The sequence below is a fragment of the Pangasianodon hypophthalmus genome, chromosome 14 (assembly GCF_027358585.1).
Source record: "Pangasianodon hypophthalmus isolate fPanHyp1 chromosome 14, fPanHyp1.pri, whole genome shotgun sequence".
Classification (NCBI taxonomy): domain Eukaryota; kingdom Metazoa; phylum Chordata; class Actinopteri; order Siluriformes; family Pangasiidae; genus Pangasianodon; species Pangasianodon hypophthalmus.
Window position 1 is genome coordinate 17,974,535 of NC_069723.1, and position 16,036 is coordinate 17,990,570.

Genomic DNA, 16,036 nt, shown 5'->3' on the forward strand with positions numbered 1-16,036 from the left:
ATTACCTCTTATATACCATTGTTGCTTTGCTGTGCTAATCTTTAAATTATTTATTTATTGTTTATATCTACTTGAGATTTTATCTTTAAAAGAGCAAAAAAATAATTCGAAAAAGGAGTCTTCACCTTGCAATGTACAAAAGTGTGCGTATTTTAAAAATAGGTTAATTACACAAAATATACTTACTCGAAAGGTGTAAAATGCTGATCACTAGTGAGCCTCCTGATAATTTCCAGGATTGCCCCACTGAATAAAAAGTGTTAACATCTACTGTATATAAAAGTATTTAAAAATAAAAGTATTTAAAATTATACAAAAATCTAACTCACATTAGAAGCCAGCATTTTTTTTTCATTATGACTTCTCATTATGACTTAATTCAACACTCTACACAAGTACAGGCATGGAATTTATTTTAAATTAACTACATTATTTACAAAATACGTACACATTTTTAACAAGCCGTAACAATAACTTTGTCATTAAAGTCCTCATTATACTTAATGTAGAAACAGCAAAGGGTTGTACGAAGACAAAACCACCTTTGCATGCTTACAAGCTCGCATACTCGCTGCGGTTTTGTATTGACTGTCACATGCGAGTGCTCCAGTACAGCAGGTGGCACTGTTTCAATTTCCTTGCCCACAGGATGAAGATTGCAACTTCTCGAAGTCATCCATCTTAGAATGAATCTTGGGTACACCTCATTTGCAATGACCAATCACAGGCATGGTTGGCAAGTGAAGCCTCTGCATGATGACCGTTTGCATCATTGCATCATATTTTTGCATCATAGTTTTCGTAAAAGCCAGCTGAACGATGTCACCACATGAAGTATGCTGAGGCCTTAACTTAGTGAATATTTTCGTCACGGAATGATAAGCACATTAAAGAAACATGCACTTTACGCACTGCAAACAGAAAAACAAACAACAATAAAATAGTGGCATGTTATAAAAAATATATACTGACCATGTAGACTGATCTACAATCCACTGTCTTGTTAAAAATTCTTTTACAAAAAGTGCAGAACAGTAATCTAGTTATGATCTAGAAATCATCTCATACAGTAATTAATAGGCAAATATGACATCATAGGTCACTTGATGGCCCTTGTCCCAGGCGTAGAGCATGCGGTCCTTAGGGTTATAGTCAATTTGTGTGGTGTAAGTGTAGTTGTTCACGAAGGGCAGCCTTGGCACCATCTGAGTGTGTGTGTGAGTGTCAAAAGCATAGCTAATGGTGGCGTTTATGCGCTCATAGCTGTCCACAGCATACAGGACACCACAGATGACAAAGCTGTTCCCATAGCTGTTCCTCCTCAGGCCCGTCCTCCACGTGGTCTCCTTCTGCAGATCGGAAGGATTCAGCTTGCTCAGAATGATCACTTCCTGGTGGAAGCCTTCTTCATCTAGAGCTGGATAAACCAGCCACAGGCCACTCTCATCCACAGCAAAGTCCACGTCTGAGTGTCCCCTAAAGCTCCAGGGTGCCTCTTCATCCTCGTGTTCAAACATGGCATCATGCAGTGTGGTCCAAGCCGCCACGTAACGCAGACGCAGGTCGTATTTGATGATGTCGTGGGAAAACGCCCGGTTGTAGTAGAAGGCGCCGTTGTAGACCACATGACCCGTGCCAATCCAGTTGTAGGGGAGTTTGTAGGAGTTGCTGAAGCGCCCTGAGTGGACAGAAAATGAGAAACACTAATATTAATACTCCCAATTTCCCTGAGTTTGAACAAGAGCAGCTTTACAAAACAAGACACACCATTATCAGTGCTTTTACTGTATGAATAATTTTTTCCATATCAATGCCCAATGTGTTTGTAGTATCAAAACCAAAAACACACCAATTAATACCCACAAGCATGACTACTATATTCTTATATTACAGTATGAGTACATACTATGTTGTTTTTTGGTTTCTAACAGGTTCCGGGGTATATTTTGGACACATACTGTTATTTTGTTCAGTATATTAGATTTGTGTGATAGTTTGAAAATCACTTGGACTGGAAAAATACATTTATAAGTGATAATACATACTGTATACAATGCAACATGATTGTGAATTTGCATTGGTATAATTACTGATCAAACACTTCTAAATTAATCAAGGATGGTCTGCTATCCATGTAGGCCCACTGAGAGATAAATTGGCTAATTATATTAATTAAATTATAATAGTTTTATGGTAGTTTGCCACCCCATGTGGTAAAAATCTGGCTGCTAACTTAACATCCAGAAAATACAATAAAGAAAAGCAAGTTTATAAAATCAGACACATAAATGCTAGTGTATCACTAATAAGGTAGTAGGTAAGTAAAACGTCTTAACTTTTTCTGTGTATGGCCTTCTGTATGATGCCCAACACTTAAATCAGTAGCATTTAGTCTAAATACAATGTATTATCTTATTACAATTAGTGTTAGTGGAACAAGTACAGACAATAATATTTTGCTCTACAGTGGCTAATTTCTGCTAATATATTAATCACCTTGCTTGAATGTATCCATGTCACGGAATTCCAGTAGGTTGCTGCCATAGTAGTAGTTTGTGACATAAATGACATTGCCATTGCCTTTTGGGTCCTTCATCCAGGTGCCTTCATTGCGGCCATAAGTATTGTGAGTCACAGGGTCAGAGATAGTAGCTAACGTGTCCTTGCATATACCTAAAAATTACAAAGAAAAAATAATATTGCCAGGAAAAACACAAAATTTTTGGGGAAGCTTCTGTGCTCCCGAGATAAAAACTGTCCCATTCAGAAGGCATTACAAAGGCAGCTTCTTAAAGAAGGCAAATATATAATTCTGTTCACTAATATCCAACATTTGCTTCTTTACTCTTTTAATGCAGCAATAAACTAATGAAGTAGTATTGATAGTCTGTCTGACTCAAAATGCTGTGCTGTAGGACACTTCAGTTAAACTATATTGCATAATATTGCAAATTGTTCTATGAAATCTTAGCACATTCTATAAATTATCATAATATAAAAATTCAATATCAGCTCATGAGCATGTCCAAATATACACCATGATATAAAACATCTATTTACCAGAATTCTTTGGTGAGTCTGTAGTGACTACAGATTCTTCGTCCCAGCTGAGTCGAGATTTCATTGTGTGTTTTCTTGCTGCAGATGTGGAGTTATGCTGTGGTTTTGGAGCTTTAGGAGGAGCAGAGATGGATGTTGATCTGTTGGTGGTCGCCGGCTGTGTGGTGGTGGTGGTGGTGGTGGTGGTGGTGGTGGTGAAGGTTGCTAAGGAATGTGGCGTTGCAGTGCTGGTTGTAATCATCCTCTCAGTTTCCCAAGACTCCTGTTTAGGCTGCTTTGTGATGGTTAGCACGTTTGTGGTGGTTTCTCTGTTCAGTTTTGGTGCCACGGTGGCTGTAGTGTGAGGGCCTGAGGATTGAGTGTCCTCTTGTTTGGGGATCTGATCTTCTATTATTAAATCCACTGAACCATCCCCACTCAGCACATCATCTGTTCCTGCTGTGGAGGATTAACAATTGTGGGTAGAAGAGCTTAATAAAAATATCTATGAAGGATTTCAATCATCCAGCATTTGAAATGGAGAGGAATGGAGAGGAAATGAAAGCCAGGATGAAACCCAAAAATGGTCAACATACCAGATTTTTCATATTTATAAATAAGCTTTTTCAATATAAAACATCATAAGAAATTAGTTATACCATAATGTTACGCTATACCAGTATAGACAATAACCTTGCAGTAAACATGCAGGATTTTTAAAACAAGGTAGTCTACTTTTCAAAGATATAATATATTCACAGTGCTATTTAAGTAATTTACCTGCTCAAATAAATGTTAACATTGTAATATGGGGAACATTGCTTGATAATGGAATTCCAACTACTAAAATTGTGCAGTTTTTAGAACAGCAACAAAGAAGAACATTGTTAAAAGTGCGGCTTCAGGAAAATGGTAAAAACTGGAATTACTTTTTGCTAAAGCTTATTAGTCCAGCACTAGAAATTTGGATTAAATTACATAAAAACACATAAGCTGTGGATAGTGACCAAAAGAACAGAGTCTCGAGTACAGGTGGCAGAAATGAGCTTCCTCTGCGGGGTTACTGGGCCGAATGAAAAGATTGAGTTTGTTTGAGCACCTTCGTCAGCTTCAACTAGATATATATCAGGCATCCCTCACTGGACAGAGACCCCAGGGCAGACCTAGCACCCACTGGAGAGATTGTATCTCACTTGGGAATGTCTGGAGTTCCCCCAGGAAGAGCTGTGACGGGGGATAAAGAAGTCTGGGCTGAGCTTATCAGCCTGCTATCACCTGAACCCCACCCGGGAAAAGTGGAAGAAAACAAATGAATATTTCAAAATTCTTTTCTGTGGTAACTGCACGTACTGTACAGGATATACAGAAGGCAGGAGATGGAGATTAGGTTGAAAAAACTTTTCAGTTCTCCTTTAGCGATTGTAATAGAGATTAAACCCAGGGGCAAGCCCAGAGCAAGTCAGCAAGTCAGTATTAACCACAAACCATGTGGAGCAAACTAACCATTCTGTTCTCCATCTTCATCCTCTTCAGTATCAGCCTTATAGAAGGTCATGCTCCTGATGTTCATCCCATTTGGTCCCATTTTGCTCTTCACTGATTTCTGCTCCTCAGTGTCTTCAACACTACTCCTCTTCAGTAGCCTGCTGGAATCCTGGCTCCCTACAAACCTCTCCTCATACTTCTTCTGCAATCAAATCATGTTGGGTGAATTGTATACATAAGGTGTGTAACACAGCACCACTATCTGTAGCTATATCTGTATAATGATCCAAATATCCATATCTGTATCTGGATTTAAATTCGAAGTGGGTGTGGCCTAACCTGGAAGTATTGTCTTTTTTAATATGAACCCTACCACTCTATCCACAGAAGCACTGGAAAACACATCAAGGGTGTGTGTGTATGTGTGTGTGTGTGTGTGTGGTGGTGGTGGTGGTGGTGGTGGTGGTGGGGGGGGGGTGGGGGGACTTGAACAGAAGTAGAAACGTCAGCATTGTCAGCATGATTTTTGAAATCTGGTTCTAACAGTTCCTCAACCTCAGCTACATCCCTTGAGTTCATAACTGTCATCAACTAGAGATGTGCACAGGACAGTTTTTTTTTGTAACTGCCCATTATATTTTATATAGAATGTAGTTGGTTCTATTTCCCTAATATAAACAAACTAGTAGCCAAATTTAAACCCTGACCAGGCAATTATTGAGGATGAATGAATGAATGCTGTAAATGTCTATATTTGTCCCGTGAGCTTCATATTTCACCGCTCGCTCACACCCACCTCATATTAAAAAGGAATGGTGTGCCCTGTACTCATATCTGTATTTTTATCTGTTTGGAACACATTATCTGTCCATTCCAATTAATGTATTCATATTCAGCTACATCCCTAGTATACACACATGACCAAATGTAATTTTATGCTCTGCTTTTCTTTAGTTTTGCACTGGAGCTATGAGGCTGATGTGGGCTGGCATACTCCTCATAACTCCAGTACACATCTGAGGAAGCAAATGTCAAAGATCACACGTCTTGGCTGATTGACTACATTTGGGGTAAGGGGGGAAACTGTGCATTTAATTTTTTTTTGCCAAACTGGCCCTTTAATTATAAGCTACATTGTGAAATAAGGAGGAATTTGTGGTGTAGATTAATGCTTGGGAAGCTGGCTTTGATCTAATAATACTGTATTAAAGTCGGCCAGGCTGACACAGCAAAGTCGGCTAATGCTTTCCACAGAGCTGGAACTTAGTGTGATGCTCGGTTAGCCCTGCTAACAACTGTATCCTTCCAGTATGTCTGTGTAATTACAAGTTAGACTGTGTGTTCAGACTTTGGCTTAGGTATGCTTTGTGTTTGGTGGTGTTGTTAACTTAATTTTAACATTAAAATTGTTTTGTGTGTGTGTGTGTGTGTATATATATATATATATAGTTATGATAGCTGAATGTAGCGCTATCATGTGGTTGTCATTCAGGCACACTGGAGTTGTTATGTTCAGTACAGGAACAATGGTGGATTTTTTAAAAGCATGTTGGAACAATAGACTGAACCAGGAATGTGTTCCAGTGAATACGCCCTTGTATTCTGTCTGGACCTGCAGGTTTCCTCATGTTCCTTAAATATTATGTATCTTAAATCACAAAAATATACACTGTATTCACATTACCAAATGAAAGATTAAAGGTATGAAAGATGGGGATATCACCACAGCAACAAGGAAAAGCCCAGTTTCTTATAATTTTTTGTTTTTCTTTTTAAGAAAAATTTAGCAGCTAGTTATGTTTTACAATTTTGGTAGGTTACTCAATCAAATGTTCACAGACTTAAAAAAGGTTCATGAAATCCTGCCTTTAAAGTTATTAGAGTTTTGTGTGAAGCAGTTAGTGTTGAGTAAATGAGATACACTCATGTGTCCACCAATGGCCTGCAGGAAACTGTCTGTGGTTGGGCATCTGCCATGTCAGTCAAACTGCCTCTTTCGGTGAAAGTATGTGGTTCTTGGCTGTGTTTGTTGACAAAACATACCAGAATCTCTAGTGAGTGTTAGAAGTCTGGCTAGCAAGTCTGGATGAAGTTGGGGTCTCCCACTTCATTATCGGACATCTCTCCATGGTGTGATAGTGTCTGGGATCTGCATGAAAGGGGTTACTGGTGTGTTGTGTGTGATTATACACACACTATAATTTACATGACTGACACAGAACCACTGTAGTCCCTTGAGGAAGGTACATAATCATTAACTGCTCAGCTCTGTGCTAGGATTGGATTCTGCCTCACATCACAACCTCTGAATAATTGAATGTTATGCACCTTTTTGTTGTGTCTCCCACTTTTGTCATAGCCAATTTCTACTTGATAGCTAGCTACTAAGCTATCTATCTGGAAATCTTAATGCTAACACAGACTCCACCTCTGCCCCATCTTCCTCCATCTTTTTGAAATAATGCTTCTGAACAGACTAGCTGAACATGCTTGGAGAAGAGCACTAACTGCCTATTATGTATAAATAAGCTAACGTGTAACATTTGGCAAGCCTCAGTCTATCATGTGAGACAGGAAATATGTTATTCCCACCCAGACAGCAGGGCCAGTAATGCTCTCATGGGATGTTCTTACAGATAAGAACACAGCAATTTCACACGATTTCACACACAGATGGGTTTGGGTATGGACCAAAACCATCTGAGTGAGGAGATCTCAGTCCACTTCCAATCGAACTGTGGCACAGTTTGTTGCAGCCTGAAAGAGATTCAATCCTGAATCAATCCAACTGCAGGATGTGAGCCAAACATACCAATCTATTTTGTTCTAGAGAGCATTGTTTTGTAGATACGAGCTGCTAAACTGAACTGCGAGGACGGATCTGTAGGGCTGCACAAATGCTGTGTGGGGTGTAACCGACTTTGACATGTAATTCAAATTTTTGGTGTATGATAGTGTTTGGAATTTGTTCTCTAACACATTTCAGTGTGGTCTATTGTGTGTGTGTGTGTGCTGCCTTTGGTGTATCTCAGCATAATCTCTCTCACCTCTGTGTGTGAGAAAGCTGCAGCCACTTTATTCTGCAGCGAGGGCTCCAGCTCACTCAAACGTCTTTTCTTCTCCAGGTGATGGTGGGCACGCAAGTCCTTCCCTTGCCCTTTCTCTTCTTTCACGCTCCCTTGCTCCTTTGTCACATTTCTGGAAAATGACTAGAAGGAAAAGATTTACTCAGCAGTGGTCCAGGGTGAAAACATACTGAACTCGGATGCCCTTTGTCCGATGCCAGTAGAGAGGAGTAGAGCGTGAATTCTTAACTTGTATTCTTCTTCAAAACCTAAAATGGGATGCAGTCTGTTCCACACATTGTTTCCCCTTACTCCACATGTAGTCTCTGGTTATACCATAGCACTACTGAATTCATTTAGTTGGGTTAATTTTCTGTAACAGCAGTTCTGATAGTCATGTTTTATTGCTCACTTATCAACTGTGAAACCATGTAAGTAAAAACCCTCAGACACCTAACATGTCTTTGCTTAGACTATTTTTGAGATATGTATGTAAATTTCATTTTTATCTATATTATTCCCTTTGCACTGCTCTAAAATTAGTCTGTTCAACCATCTATTCAGTTAGGTGTGTACAGTATGTATTGCACATATAATTCTATTCTTCTATTTTCAGCACTTCTCTATTGTTTATCTGTAAATCTGTACTTATAGCCTTATGCATTCTGTTCATTGTACTCAATATACCTGTATAGTATATCTGGAATTCTGTAATTCTGTGGGGTATTTAACCTGCAATTTATTTCTATATTTCTGTTCTACCATTATTTTCATGCAAGCCACTCCAAATAATCAGTCAGTTAAAATAAAGAGTTACTAATCTCTGATAAAAGTTATCTTAATGGAGATGATTGGAGAACATTTACCTTTTCTATGTTTTCCACACGTGCCAGGAGTTTAGTGGTGACTGAGTGCAACTTTAGCAGATCCATCCCATACAAAGCCCCCTCGAGTAAGTCCATGATGGTGGAAAGCTGTTAAAGGAACACTCTCTGGTCAAAAGAAACCCCATGATGTAGAAACAACCTGCTGGCTTTAAAGTAATGGTTTAACAATCAGAAAACCAGTTTACACAATTTCCCCTAAACCCAAATGTAGCTGATGAGACAAGATGTGTTTGGTATCTGAAGTTTGCTTCTTTAGTAGTAATAGAACTCAATCTCACCCAAAAAACACTTTTTACATGTGGACATGGTTTAGGACACAGTGTGAATTACTGTAATTGTTAAACATGAACAAAACTTTACTGTATAGTTGAACACTATGATGTGTGCCGACTGGAGTCATTATATTCCTTTATATTCCATTATATGGAGTCATATTTGTATTATTCCAACCCCAGGTTCCACCCTCCAAATTCTGAAGGTGAAATTGTATGAGGTTATACAGATAGTAACAGTTTCTCTTTGAACTTCATTATAAATACAGATGATCTCTGCTATTCTACTAAACTCTTTCTTTTAAAAATAAGATTACATATATATTACATATGTATGTGTGTATGTATATATATATATATATATTTTTTTTTTTCCTGCACTTCAACTGTCTGTGAGCTGCTGTGATAAGTGAATTTCCCCAATGTGGGATCAGTAAAGTTTATCTTATCTTTCTTATCTTACCTTATCTTAACAATGTGATTAGAAACAAGTATATGAAGGTTTGGGCATGTGTTTATGAAAACATTTGGGGTGAAATAGACTTTCATTACTTTTCAGCTACATTATCCTTGTAGCTCCAGTGCAAAACTATAGATGAAATCATGCCTTAGCCCCATTTTATGTTGAGTGGGAAGTGTATATTTAATTTTCAACCAAGCAGCTGCAATGAATACAACGCAAAAAGAACAAACGAGCAGCACTGAATACAGTTAAAATTAAAAATTAAAATTAAAAATTCATTTTGTTCCTCCTTTTTACCCTGACATCATCTTTCCCAGCCTCTTGGAGCTTCTTAAACCTGAAGTCTCCTTCGCAGGGATTGAGGGCAGACGGAGGAGCGATGCAGGCGCACTTCTTACAGTTGAGTCCTGAGGTCACTGTCTCCACTGTGTAGAAATCCTCAAGCTTTCCAGTCCCTTCTTCAATACGCCTGCAGGCGCTCCTGCTCAACGGCCTGACCACACATTTACAGCGGCAATCCGTGCCCTCTGAGAGAGTCTTCACTTTGTCGTAGTCACCTAGGAGCTGAAGGGTTAAATCAAGTGTTAGATTAAGACTTCCAGAGTAGATATGAGTCACTGTGAACTGATGTGAACCTTTATATTCTCTTTATGTTGCCTTAACACTGATTAATGTATTGAAAGTTTGAATGATATGCATGAATCTATAATTTTGTGCATCCATGTTAGTTTTTATTTTTGTACCAACTCAACCAAAATGTGGATTTTGGACAGTTGGGCAGAGAAACACATAAACTTTGTGGAAGACACTTTTTTAACTAGTAGCCGAAAGTAGTCCCTTAACAGTACATAGAATAGACTAAAGTAGAAAACCTGTACCTTTCTGCTGTTTCCTGCCCTAAAAAATCAGTTTAATGACACATTGCATGAGCAGTGTTAGAGTGTGAAATTATTACAGTTGAAAAGTGAAAAGCAATATAGTTTGATCAAACTGTTGCAGATGGATTAAAATTATCCAGTATGTTGCAGGCATTAACTGAATTTGCTTTTGCAGTATTTAGTAGTGCAACACTTTGTGGTGCATTTTTCTAACAGACCTATTTTAACATCATGAAGGTGTGGAAGCTCAGGTGTGTGCCATAAAACACCAAAGTGTGCAGACTACACAGACTGAAGGATTTCTCCATGGGAAAGTCAGACTAGACAACAGGCAATGTTCTAATTTAAAGACAGAAATTTCTGCAGTCAAAGGAAACAATATGGTGTACCCAAACCATTGCTTTTTTTTCTTTTTTGGAAAATCCAGAATCTTTTTAGCTGTGCTTGTGCATTCCTCAATACCTTGGAGAAATCTTTCCAAACATTTAAACATGTTATTCCTTTGGTACCTTATTTGACCCACCCCTGCCATCACATGGCTTTCAGCAACTTTACCTGGGTTAAAATGTTCTCCTGATTGTCCAGTTCATCCTCCAGCGCTGCATCTTCAAATTCCTCTGAAAAAACCTGGTTTTGTTGGGATGCGCTCTCCATCACATCAGTCCACACCAGTGGTATGAAGCAAAGTGCACCACTCCAAGCCAACAGTAACAGCCTTAATGACAGCATCATCATGCTGGTTATCCGAAAATCCACAAATGGCTGTTAAAGGGTCCTAATGTGATATCTTCTTAATTCACAGTCCAGAAAGCTTTGTATGGAATATTTAAATTAATTAATAAATTAATTTAATAGGTTACTAATCCCTCCAAGGTGTAAAGAGCTTCTGTGACGTAATACACAACCTGTTTAGTTAGAAAAAAATGCTGCTGTTCTCCAGGCAGTGCAGGTTGTGCTGTAGCCTGGGATATTCTCTGATGAATGAGTCCCTGAAAGGTCAGCCGGCTTGGAAGAAGGAAAATGGGAAGGACTTGACTCCATCACTGCAGACGGGGAGGAGTCAGAGGATTACAGACTAGAGCACATTTTTGCTCCCACTGCACTGCACATTTTAGTGTTTCCTGCTATAACACACATTTAGCCTCTTAAAAGGATTTTTATGAGCTGATCAGAGATGAGATAGGGGTGGGTTTTTTTTAAACTGTAATTTACCAGCATATTTGTCAGAAGTGCCCATTAATCAGCAATAAATGAGGCAGTTATGGCTAAGAGGCTAATTTTTATTTGTTGTTCCTGGCTAGATGTTAAAAAAAGATTGTAACATAACATAACTATTATTTAACATAACATAAGATGTTGAAAATGATCATAACATAATATATAATGTAACATAGTATACATATATAATATAACATATAATCTTAACATAACAGAGTTGCATGGCAGCACAGCAATGCTAAACACAATTTTAAAAAATGAATTATTATTATTATTATTATTATTATTATTATTTTCCCCATGTGCACATTCTACCTAACTTTGATCTGGAAACAGTGCACACTTGAACACCTCTTGACTAGATATTTTTGCACTTTATAGGCAGATTCGGCAGCTATCATAGTTAGACTGTAACACAAACAAATCTCTATGTATATTAGCAAGACTAAATGTATACATTTTGTGCGTATTTTGTAATAGCCTTCTGCATTGTAATTATTAATTTCTGTATCATTTAATATCAATATTCTACCGGGTCCCATACTTGGCCAATGAAATTGAATAAAATTCTGATCATTTTAAAAATATACAATACATAGGGATTTTAATTAAACTAATAATTTCATCTGATCTGTGAATGAATCCTTTGGAATTGGCGAGATATTACTTGCCATGTGTACACAACCGTGTGTACACAATGCCGTGTGTACACAATGCCAATGACAAGTTCCACACTATTTCTAGGAAATAGATAAATGTACAGTTTATCAATTTCTATCCAAAACATTGTCAGTCATGTGCAGTACAAAGTTTCAAGCTAATAGTACTAATCTAATAATAATAAACATAATGTAATATAATGCACTACTTTTAAGAGTTTAAACACATTTAGTTCAATCTGTCTGCAGAATCTATGTGAGACACCCAAAGTCAAATAACCCCAGCATATTCTCTTTGTTTTTACAAGACCACATGACCTTTTAAAGCTGCCTGCCATTGGTTTGGTACCTCATTCTCTCATCCATAACTGACAATTATGGACTGGACAGACTTACTGATTTAAACCATGTGCGCCATCTATGGTGCTATTAAAACATCCAGTCATAAGGTAGATGCATCAGCAGGTACTGTCCCATGTTTGGACTTTGAGCGCCATCTACCTGCTGCCAGTGTGGATGAACTTCAGCTGACAACCTCACACACGTACACTGATAGAGAGCTGTATTGGGTTGTGCATCATTTCAAAGACTGTTTCAGATAACATTTTGAACCTGACACTTAGCTGTCTTGTGCAAATCAGCAGTGTGAGCTTGTTCTGCTCCGTATTAGTCATTATGGCTTTTTCTGGACATACACCACTTTATGTGACTTACTGCTATTATCACCACCCATATATACTGAATATATGCATAACAACAGCCTCTTGTACAAATACACACCTTGATGGAAGGATAGAGTCTGTCTTAGGTTGGATGAAATCACAGAAGCTCTTCCCCAATACTGGTTTTAAAACAAACTGGCTGATTTCTTTCTGAAAAATTGCTGGTGCCATCTTCACAGACCTTCCAGCACTTAAGCTGAAGGGACGTTCCTTAGATCAGGGGTTCTTAAACTTTTTGCAGTCAGGGACTCCTTTAACTGTAAAACAAACTCCAATGACCCCCTCAGTACAGATTTATTTCATGAACATTATTTAAATGTGTACAACAATATTTTGTGTATTTTTCTGGTCCATTTAAATGTGTACAACAGTATATTGTCTATTTATTTATTTATTTGTCTATAGCGATTTTATTCCTGAATAAATTCATTTTATTCCTTTTCACTGACAGAACACATTAGGCCCAAGATTAACATACTGTAACCCAGTAAAATTATAGGCCTATAATGAAATAATTCAAGTGACCAGACAATTTGGCAAATAACTTCGATAATTCAATTATAAATATATCAACTTTAATACTGGTAGGTTGTGATATCCACCACTGTACCAAAAAAAAAACCACTACCTGGCCATGGGCCCCTGCCGGTCCTCATACTCCACTTTGAGAACCACTGCATTTAGTGACCCCTTGGAGGCCTGAAGTGTAGATTGCAGGAGCAGAAAACACTGATATAACATTGCGTTCTGATAAAATTTTCTTTTAAAACCAGTAAAAACACAGTGACTGAAGCTGTACAGATGTAAATATTGGCACAGTGGTTAATATCATGCTGCATACAATATTATGATGCATGCAGCATGATATTAACCACTGTGCCAATTTTATACTGTTTCTTTGTAACCGTAACTTGTCAGTTCTATAACTCTATAACTATAACTCTCTCAGTTCCACTGAAGGATGTGTGGCCTCTGTCCATCAGTCCCAGTAAATAACATGTGGCCTCTGTGTCTGTCAATTTCAGTGAAGCAGGCATGGCGTGTCCTGTCTGTCTCCCAGCCCCAGTGAAGAGGAGAGGCCTATGTAAGGCCTATGTGTGAGAAGGAGGCATGGCCTCTCTCCCTGTCAATGTCAGTGAAGGAGGCGTGGCCTCTGTGTCTGTCAGTCTCACTGAAACAGGGCATGGCCTCTGTGTCTGTCATTCTCAGTCTAGGAGGTGTGGCCTCTGTGTCTGTCATTTTCATTGAAGGAGGCTTGGCCTCTGTGTCTGGCAGTCTCAGTGAAGGAGGCCTGGGCTGTGTGCCTGTCAGTCCCAGTGAATGATGCATGGCACCCCATCCTCAAAACGAATAGTTTTTTTTTTTTTTTCCAAATGAAACTGTTTGCAAAATAGTAAATCACATGAATCACATTGAATCAGCTCTAAATAATACAGTTTTACGTGCATGTTCCATATATTGCTCACATTGTACACAACCAATGCAATACAATACAGTTAAAAATAAATAGAAATTATAAAGAAAACTGTCTAAATCTTGAGGGTTATTTGATAAGACTAACTAAGCCTAAGATAACATATTCAAAAAGTTGGTAAAAACAGTTGTGAAATGCAGGGAGGTTCTTGTGTCATTGCTCTAGGATTGCAGTAATCTTGCAAAAGAGACTCAGAAACTTTGAGAAAACAAATATCTGGAGTGGATGTTCAGATATTCAGTCTCTAAATTCTTCCATGCTTGTGCACTGAACAGTGGTGAATAAGAACTAAACACAGCAAGGAACTGAATTTGTGAGAGTAGAGAATTGGAAAACAGATGCCACAGGATCGCTCCAAGGAATATACTGTAGCCAGTCATTTGCATTTGTCACTTTATGCATTGTAACTAATTTGCATAAAATTTAAAGGCTATAATTCAAATGTTACTTGTGGCTATTGTTCGAATTCCAGCTTTGTGTGGCAAATTTACACAAGAAATATATGGCCACCTTTTGCTTTGTCCTTGCTAGTAGGAAACATGGTGTCATTTGATTCTAATACATCTGAAGGTCATTCAGAGGTTATAAATGTAATATTGTGCTCAATCAGGGAAATATATTTTAGCAGAACTGAATACTGAGCCTTACAGACGGGCATCAGTCTGACAACAAAATTACAATAGTAATGAATTATTATTACAATCATTTCTAATGAAGGGTCTAGGGTTCAATCCTGAACTATCTCTGCAGAGTTCCTGTGCATGTTCTTCCCATGGCTGTGTTTTCTCTGGGTTCTCCGGTTTCCTCCCAAAAACATACCGGTAGGTGGATTTGCTGCTTTAAATTGCCCCTTGGTGTGAATATGTGTGTGAATGTGTGTGTGTGTGTGTGCATGGTGCCCTGCGATGTACTGGCATCCCATCTGGGATGTATCCTGCCTTGTGCCCAGTGTTCCCAGGATAGCTTCCTGATTCACCGTGACCCTGATCGCGATAAAACGGTTACTGAACGGATGAATAAACATGAGCTCAGGACTATGCTTACCATGTGATATTATACACAGTGGCATATTCTTTGTTTATAAAGATTTTAACAACTTTGTTCAATAAACACCAAGAGAGTGTTTCTTTGCATGTGTAATCAAAAAAATGTCATTTATAATGAGTAATTTCTGCAAAATAGAACTGATTTATTTTACATTATAAAGCCTTTTTCTTACATCAGACTCACTGATGTTGGACACCATGTCTAACTCTGCTGATCTGATTCTTTTTAAAAAGCCTGTTTGAGTTTTGATTCACTTGATTCACCACTTCAGAGCGATATTCAGAATACTAAAACTTTACAGCGGTGACCTCTACAATAAGAATTTATCAGATATTATTCTTATATAAAAAAAGAAATGACCAAAATAATAAAACTTTGATTTCAATTTTTGTTCACGAGTGTAAAACAATTCACCTGAATTTGGACGTTTGAATTTAAAGTGTTGATTCGGTAGAAAAACAAAAACAAAAATTATTCATTTATATGGAGCCCCTAAGGGGCCATGGTGATGGAAAAAATATGAGATCGGAGGAAAATTTATATTTCAATTTGTGTTTGCTCGCAAAATTTTTGCGTTCCCCCGAGAAACTTTGTGTTCTCTCACAGTTTTTTTGCGTTCTCTCACAATTTTTTTGCGTTCTCTCACAATTTTTTTGCATTCTCTCACAAATATATACAGATATTCAGATATACAGATATTCAGATATACATGTTCTCTCACTATTGCAAATATCTTTGAGAGAGAACGCAAATATCATTGCGAGAGAATGCAAAGGTTTTGAGAGTGAACACAAAATTTCTCAGGGGAATGCAAAAGTTTTGTGAGT

At 38.0% G+C, this 16,036-nt stretch overlaps 1 protein-coding gene across 2 annotated transcripts; it reads right to left on the bottom strand.

Moving 5' to 3' along the window:
* Positions 1-396: 396 nt before the first annotated feature.
* Positions 397-11,099, bottom strand: olfml2bb (olfactomedin-like 2Bb). Of its 2 annotated transcripts, none has more exons than XM_026935137.3 (8): positions 10,645-11,099; positions 9,509-9,775; positions 8,456-8,563; positions 7,572-7,733; positions 4,543-4,726; positions 3,061-3,495; positions 2,497-2,673; positions 397-1,678 (listed from the first exon to the last, which is right to left on the bottom strand). In XM_026935137.3, the coding sequence occupies exons 1-8, from the start codon at positions 10,822-10,824 to the stop codon at positions 1,074-1,076; spliced, it is 2,118 nt and encodes a 705-aa protein (XP_026790938.3). In that variant the 5' UTR covers positions 10,825-11,099; the 3' UTR covers positions 397-1,073. The 2 variants fall into 2 exon arrangements, with proteins under 2 accessions (XP_026790938.3, XP_026790937.3); XM_026935136.3 differs by having other exon boundaries at positions 3,061-3,498; positions 10,645-11,097.
* Positions 11,100-16,036: the final 4,937 nt, after the last annotated feature.

Bases quoted from the DNA above. Each gene is read 5' to 3' on its own strand.
- olfml2bb (XM_026935136.3), bottom strand. From the start codon at position 10,824: ATGATGATGCTGTCATTAAGGCTGTTACTGTTGGCTTGGAGTGGTGCA. The intron at 9,776-10,644 runs GTAAAGTTGCTG...TTAACCCTTCAG, and splicing joins AGGAGAACATTTTAACCCAG to CTCCTAGGTGACTACGACAA. The intron at 3,499-4,542 runs GTTAGTTTGCTC...AATCCTCCACAG, and splicing joins TGAAGATGGAGAACAGAATG to CAGGAACAGATGATGTGCTG.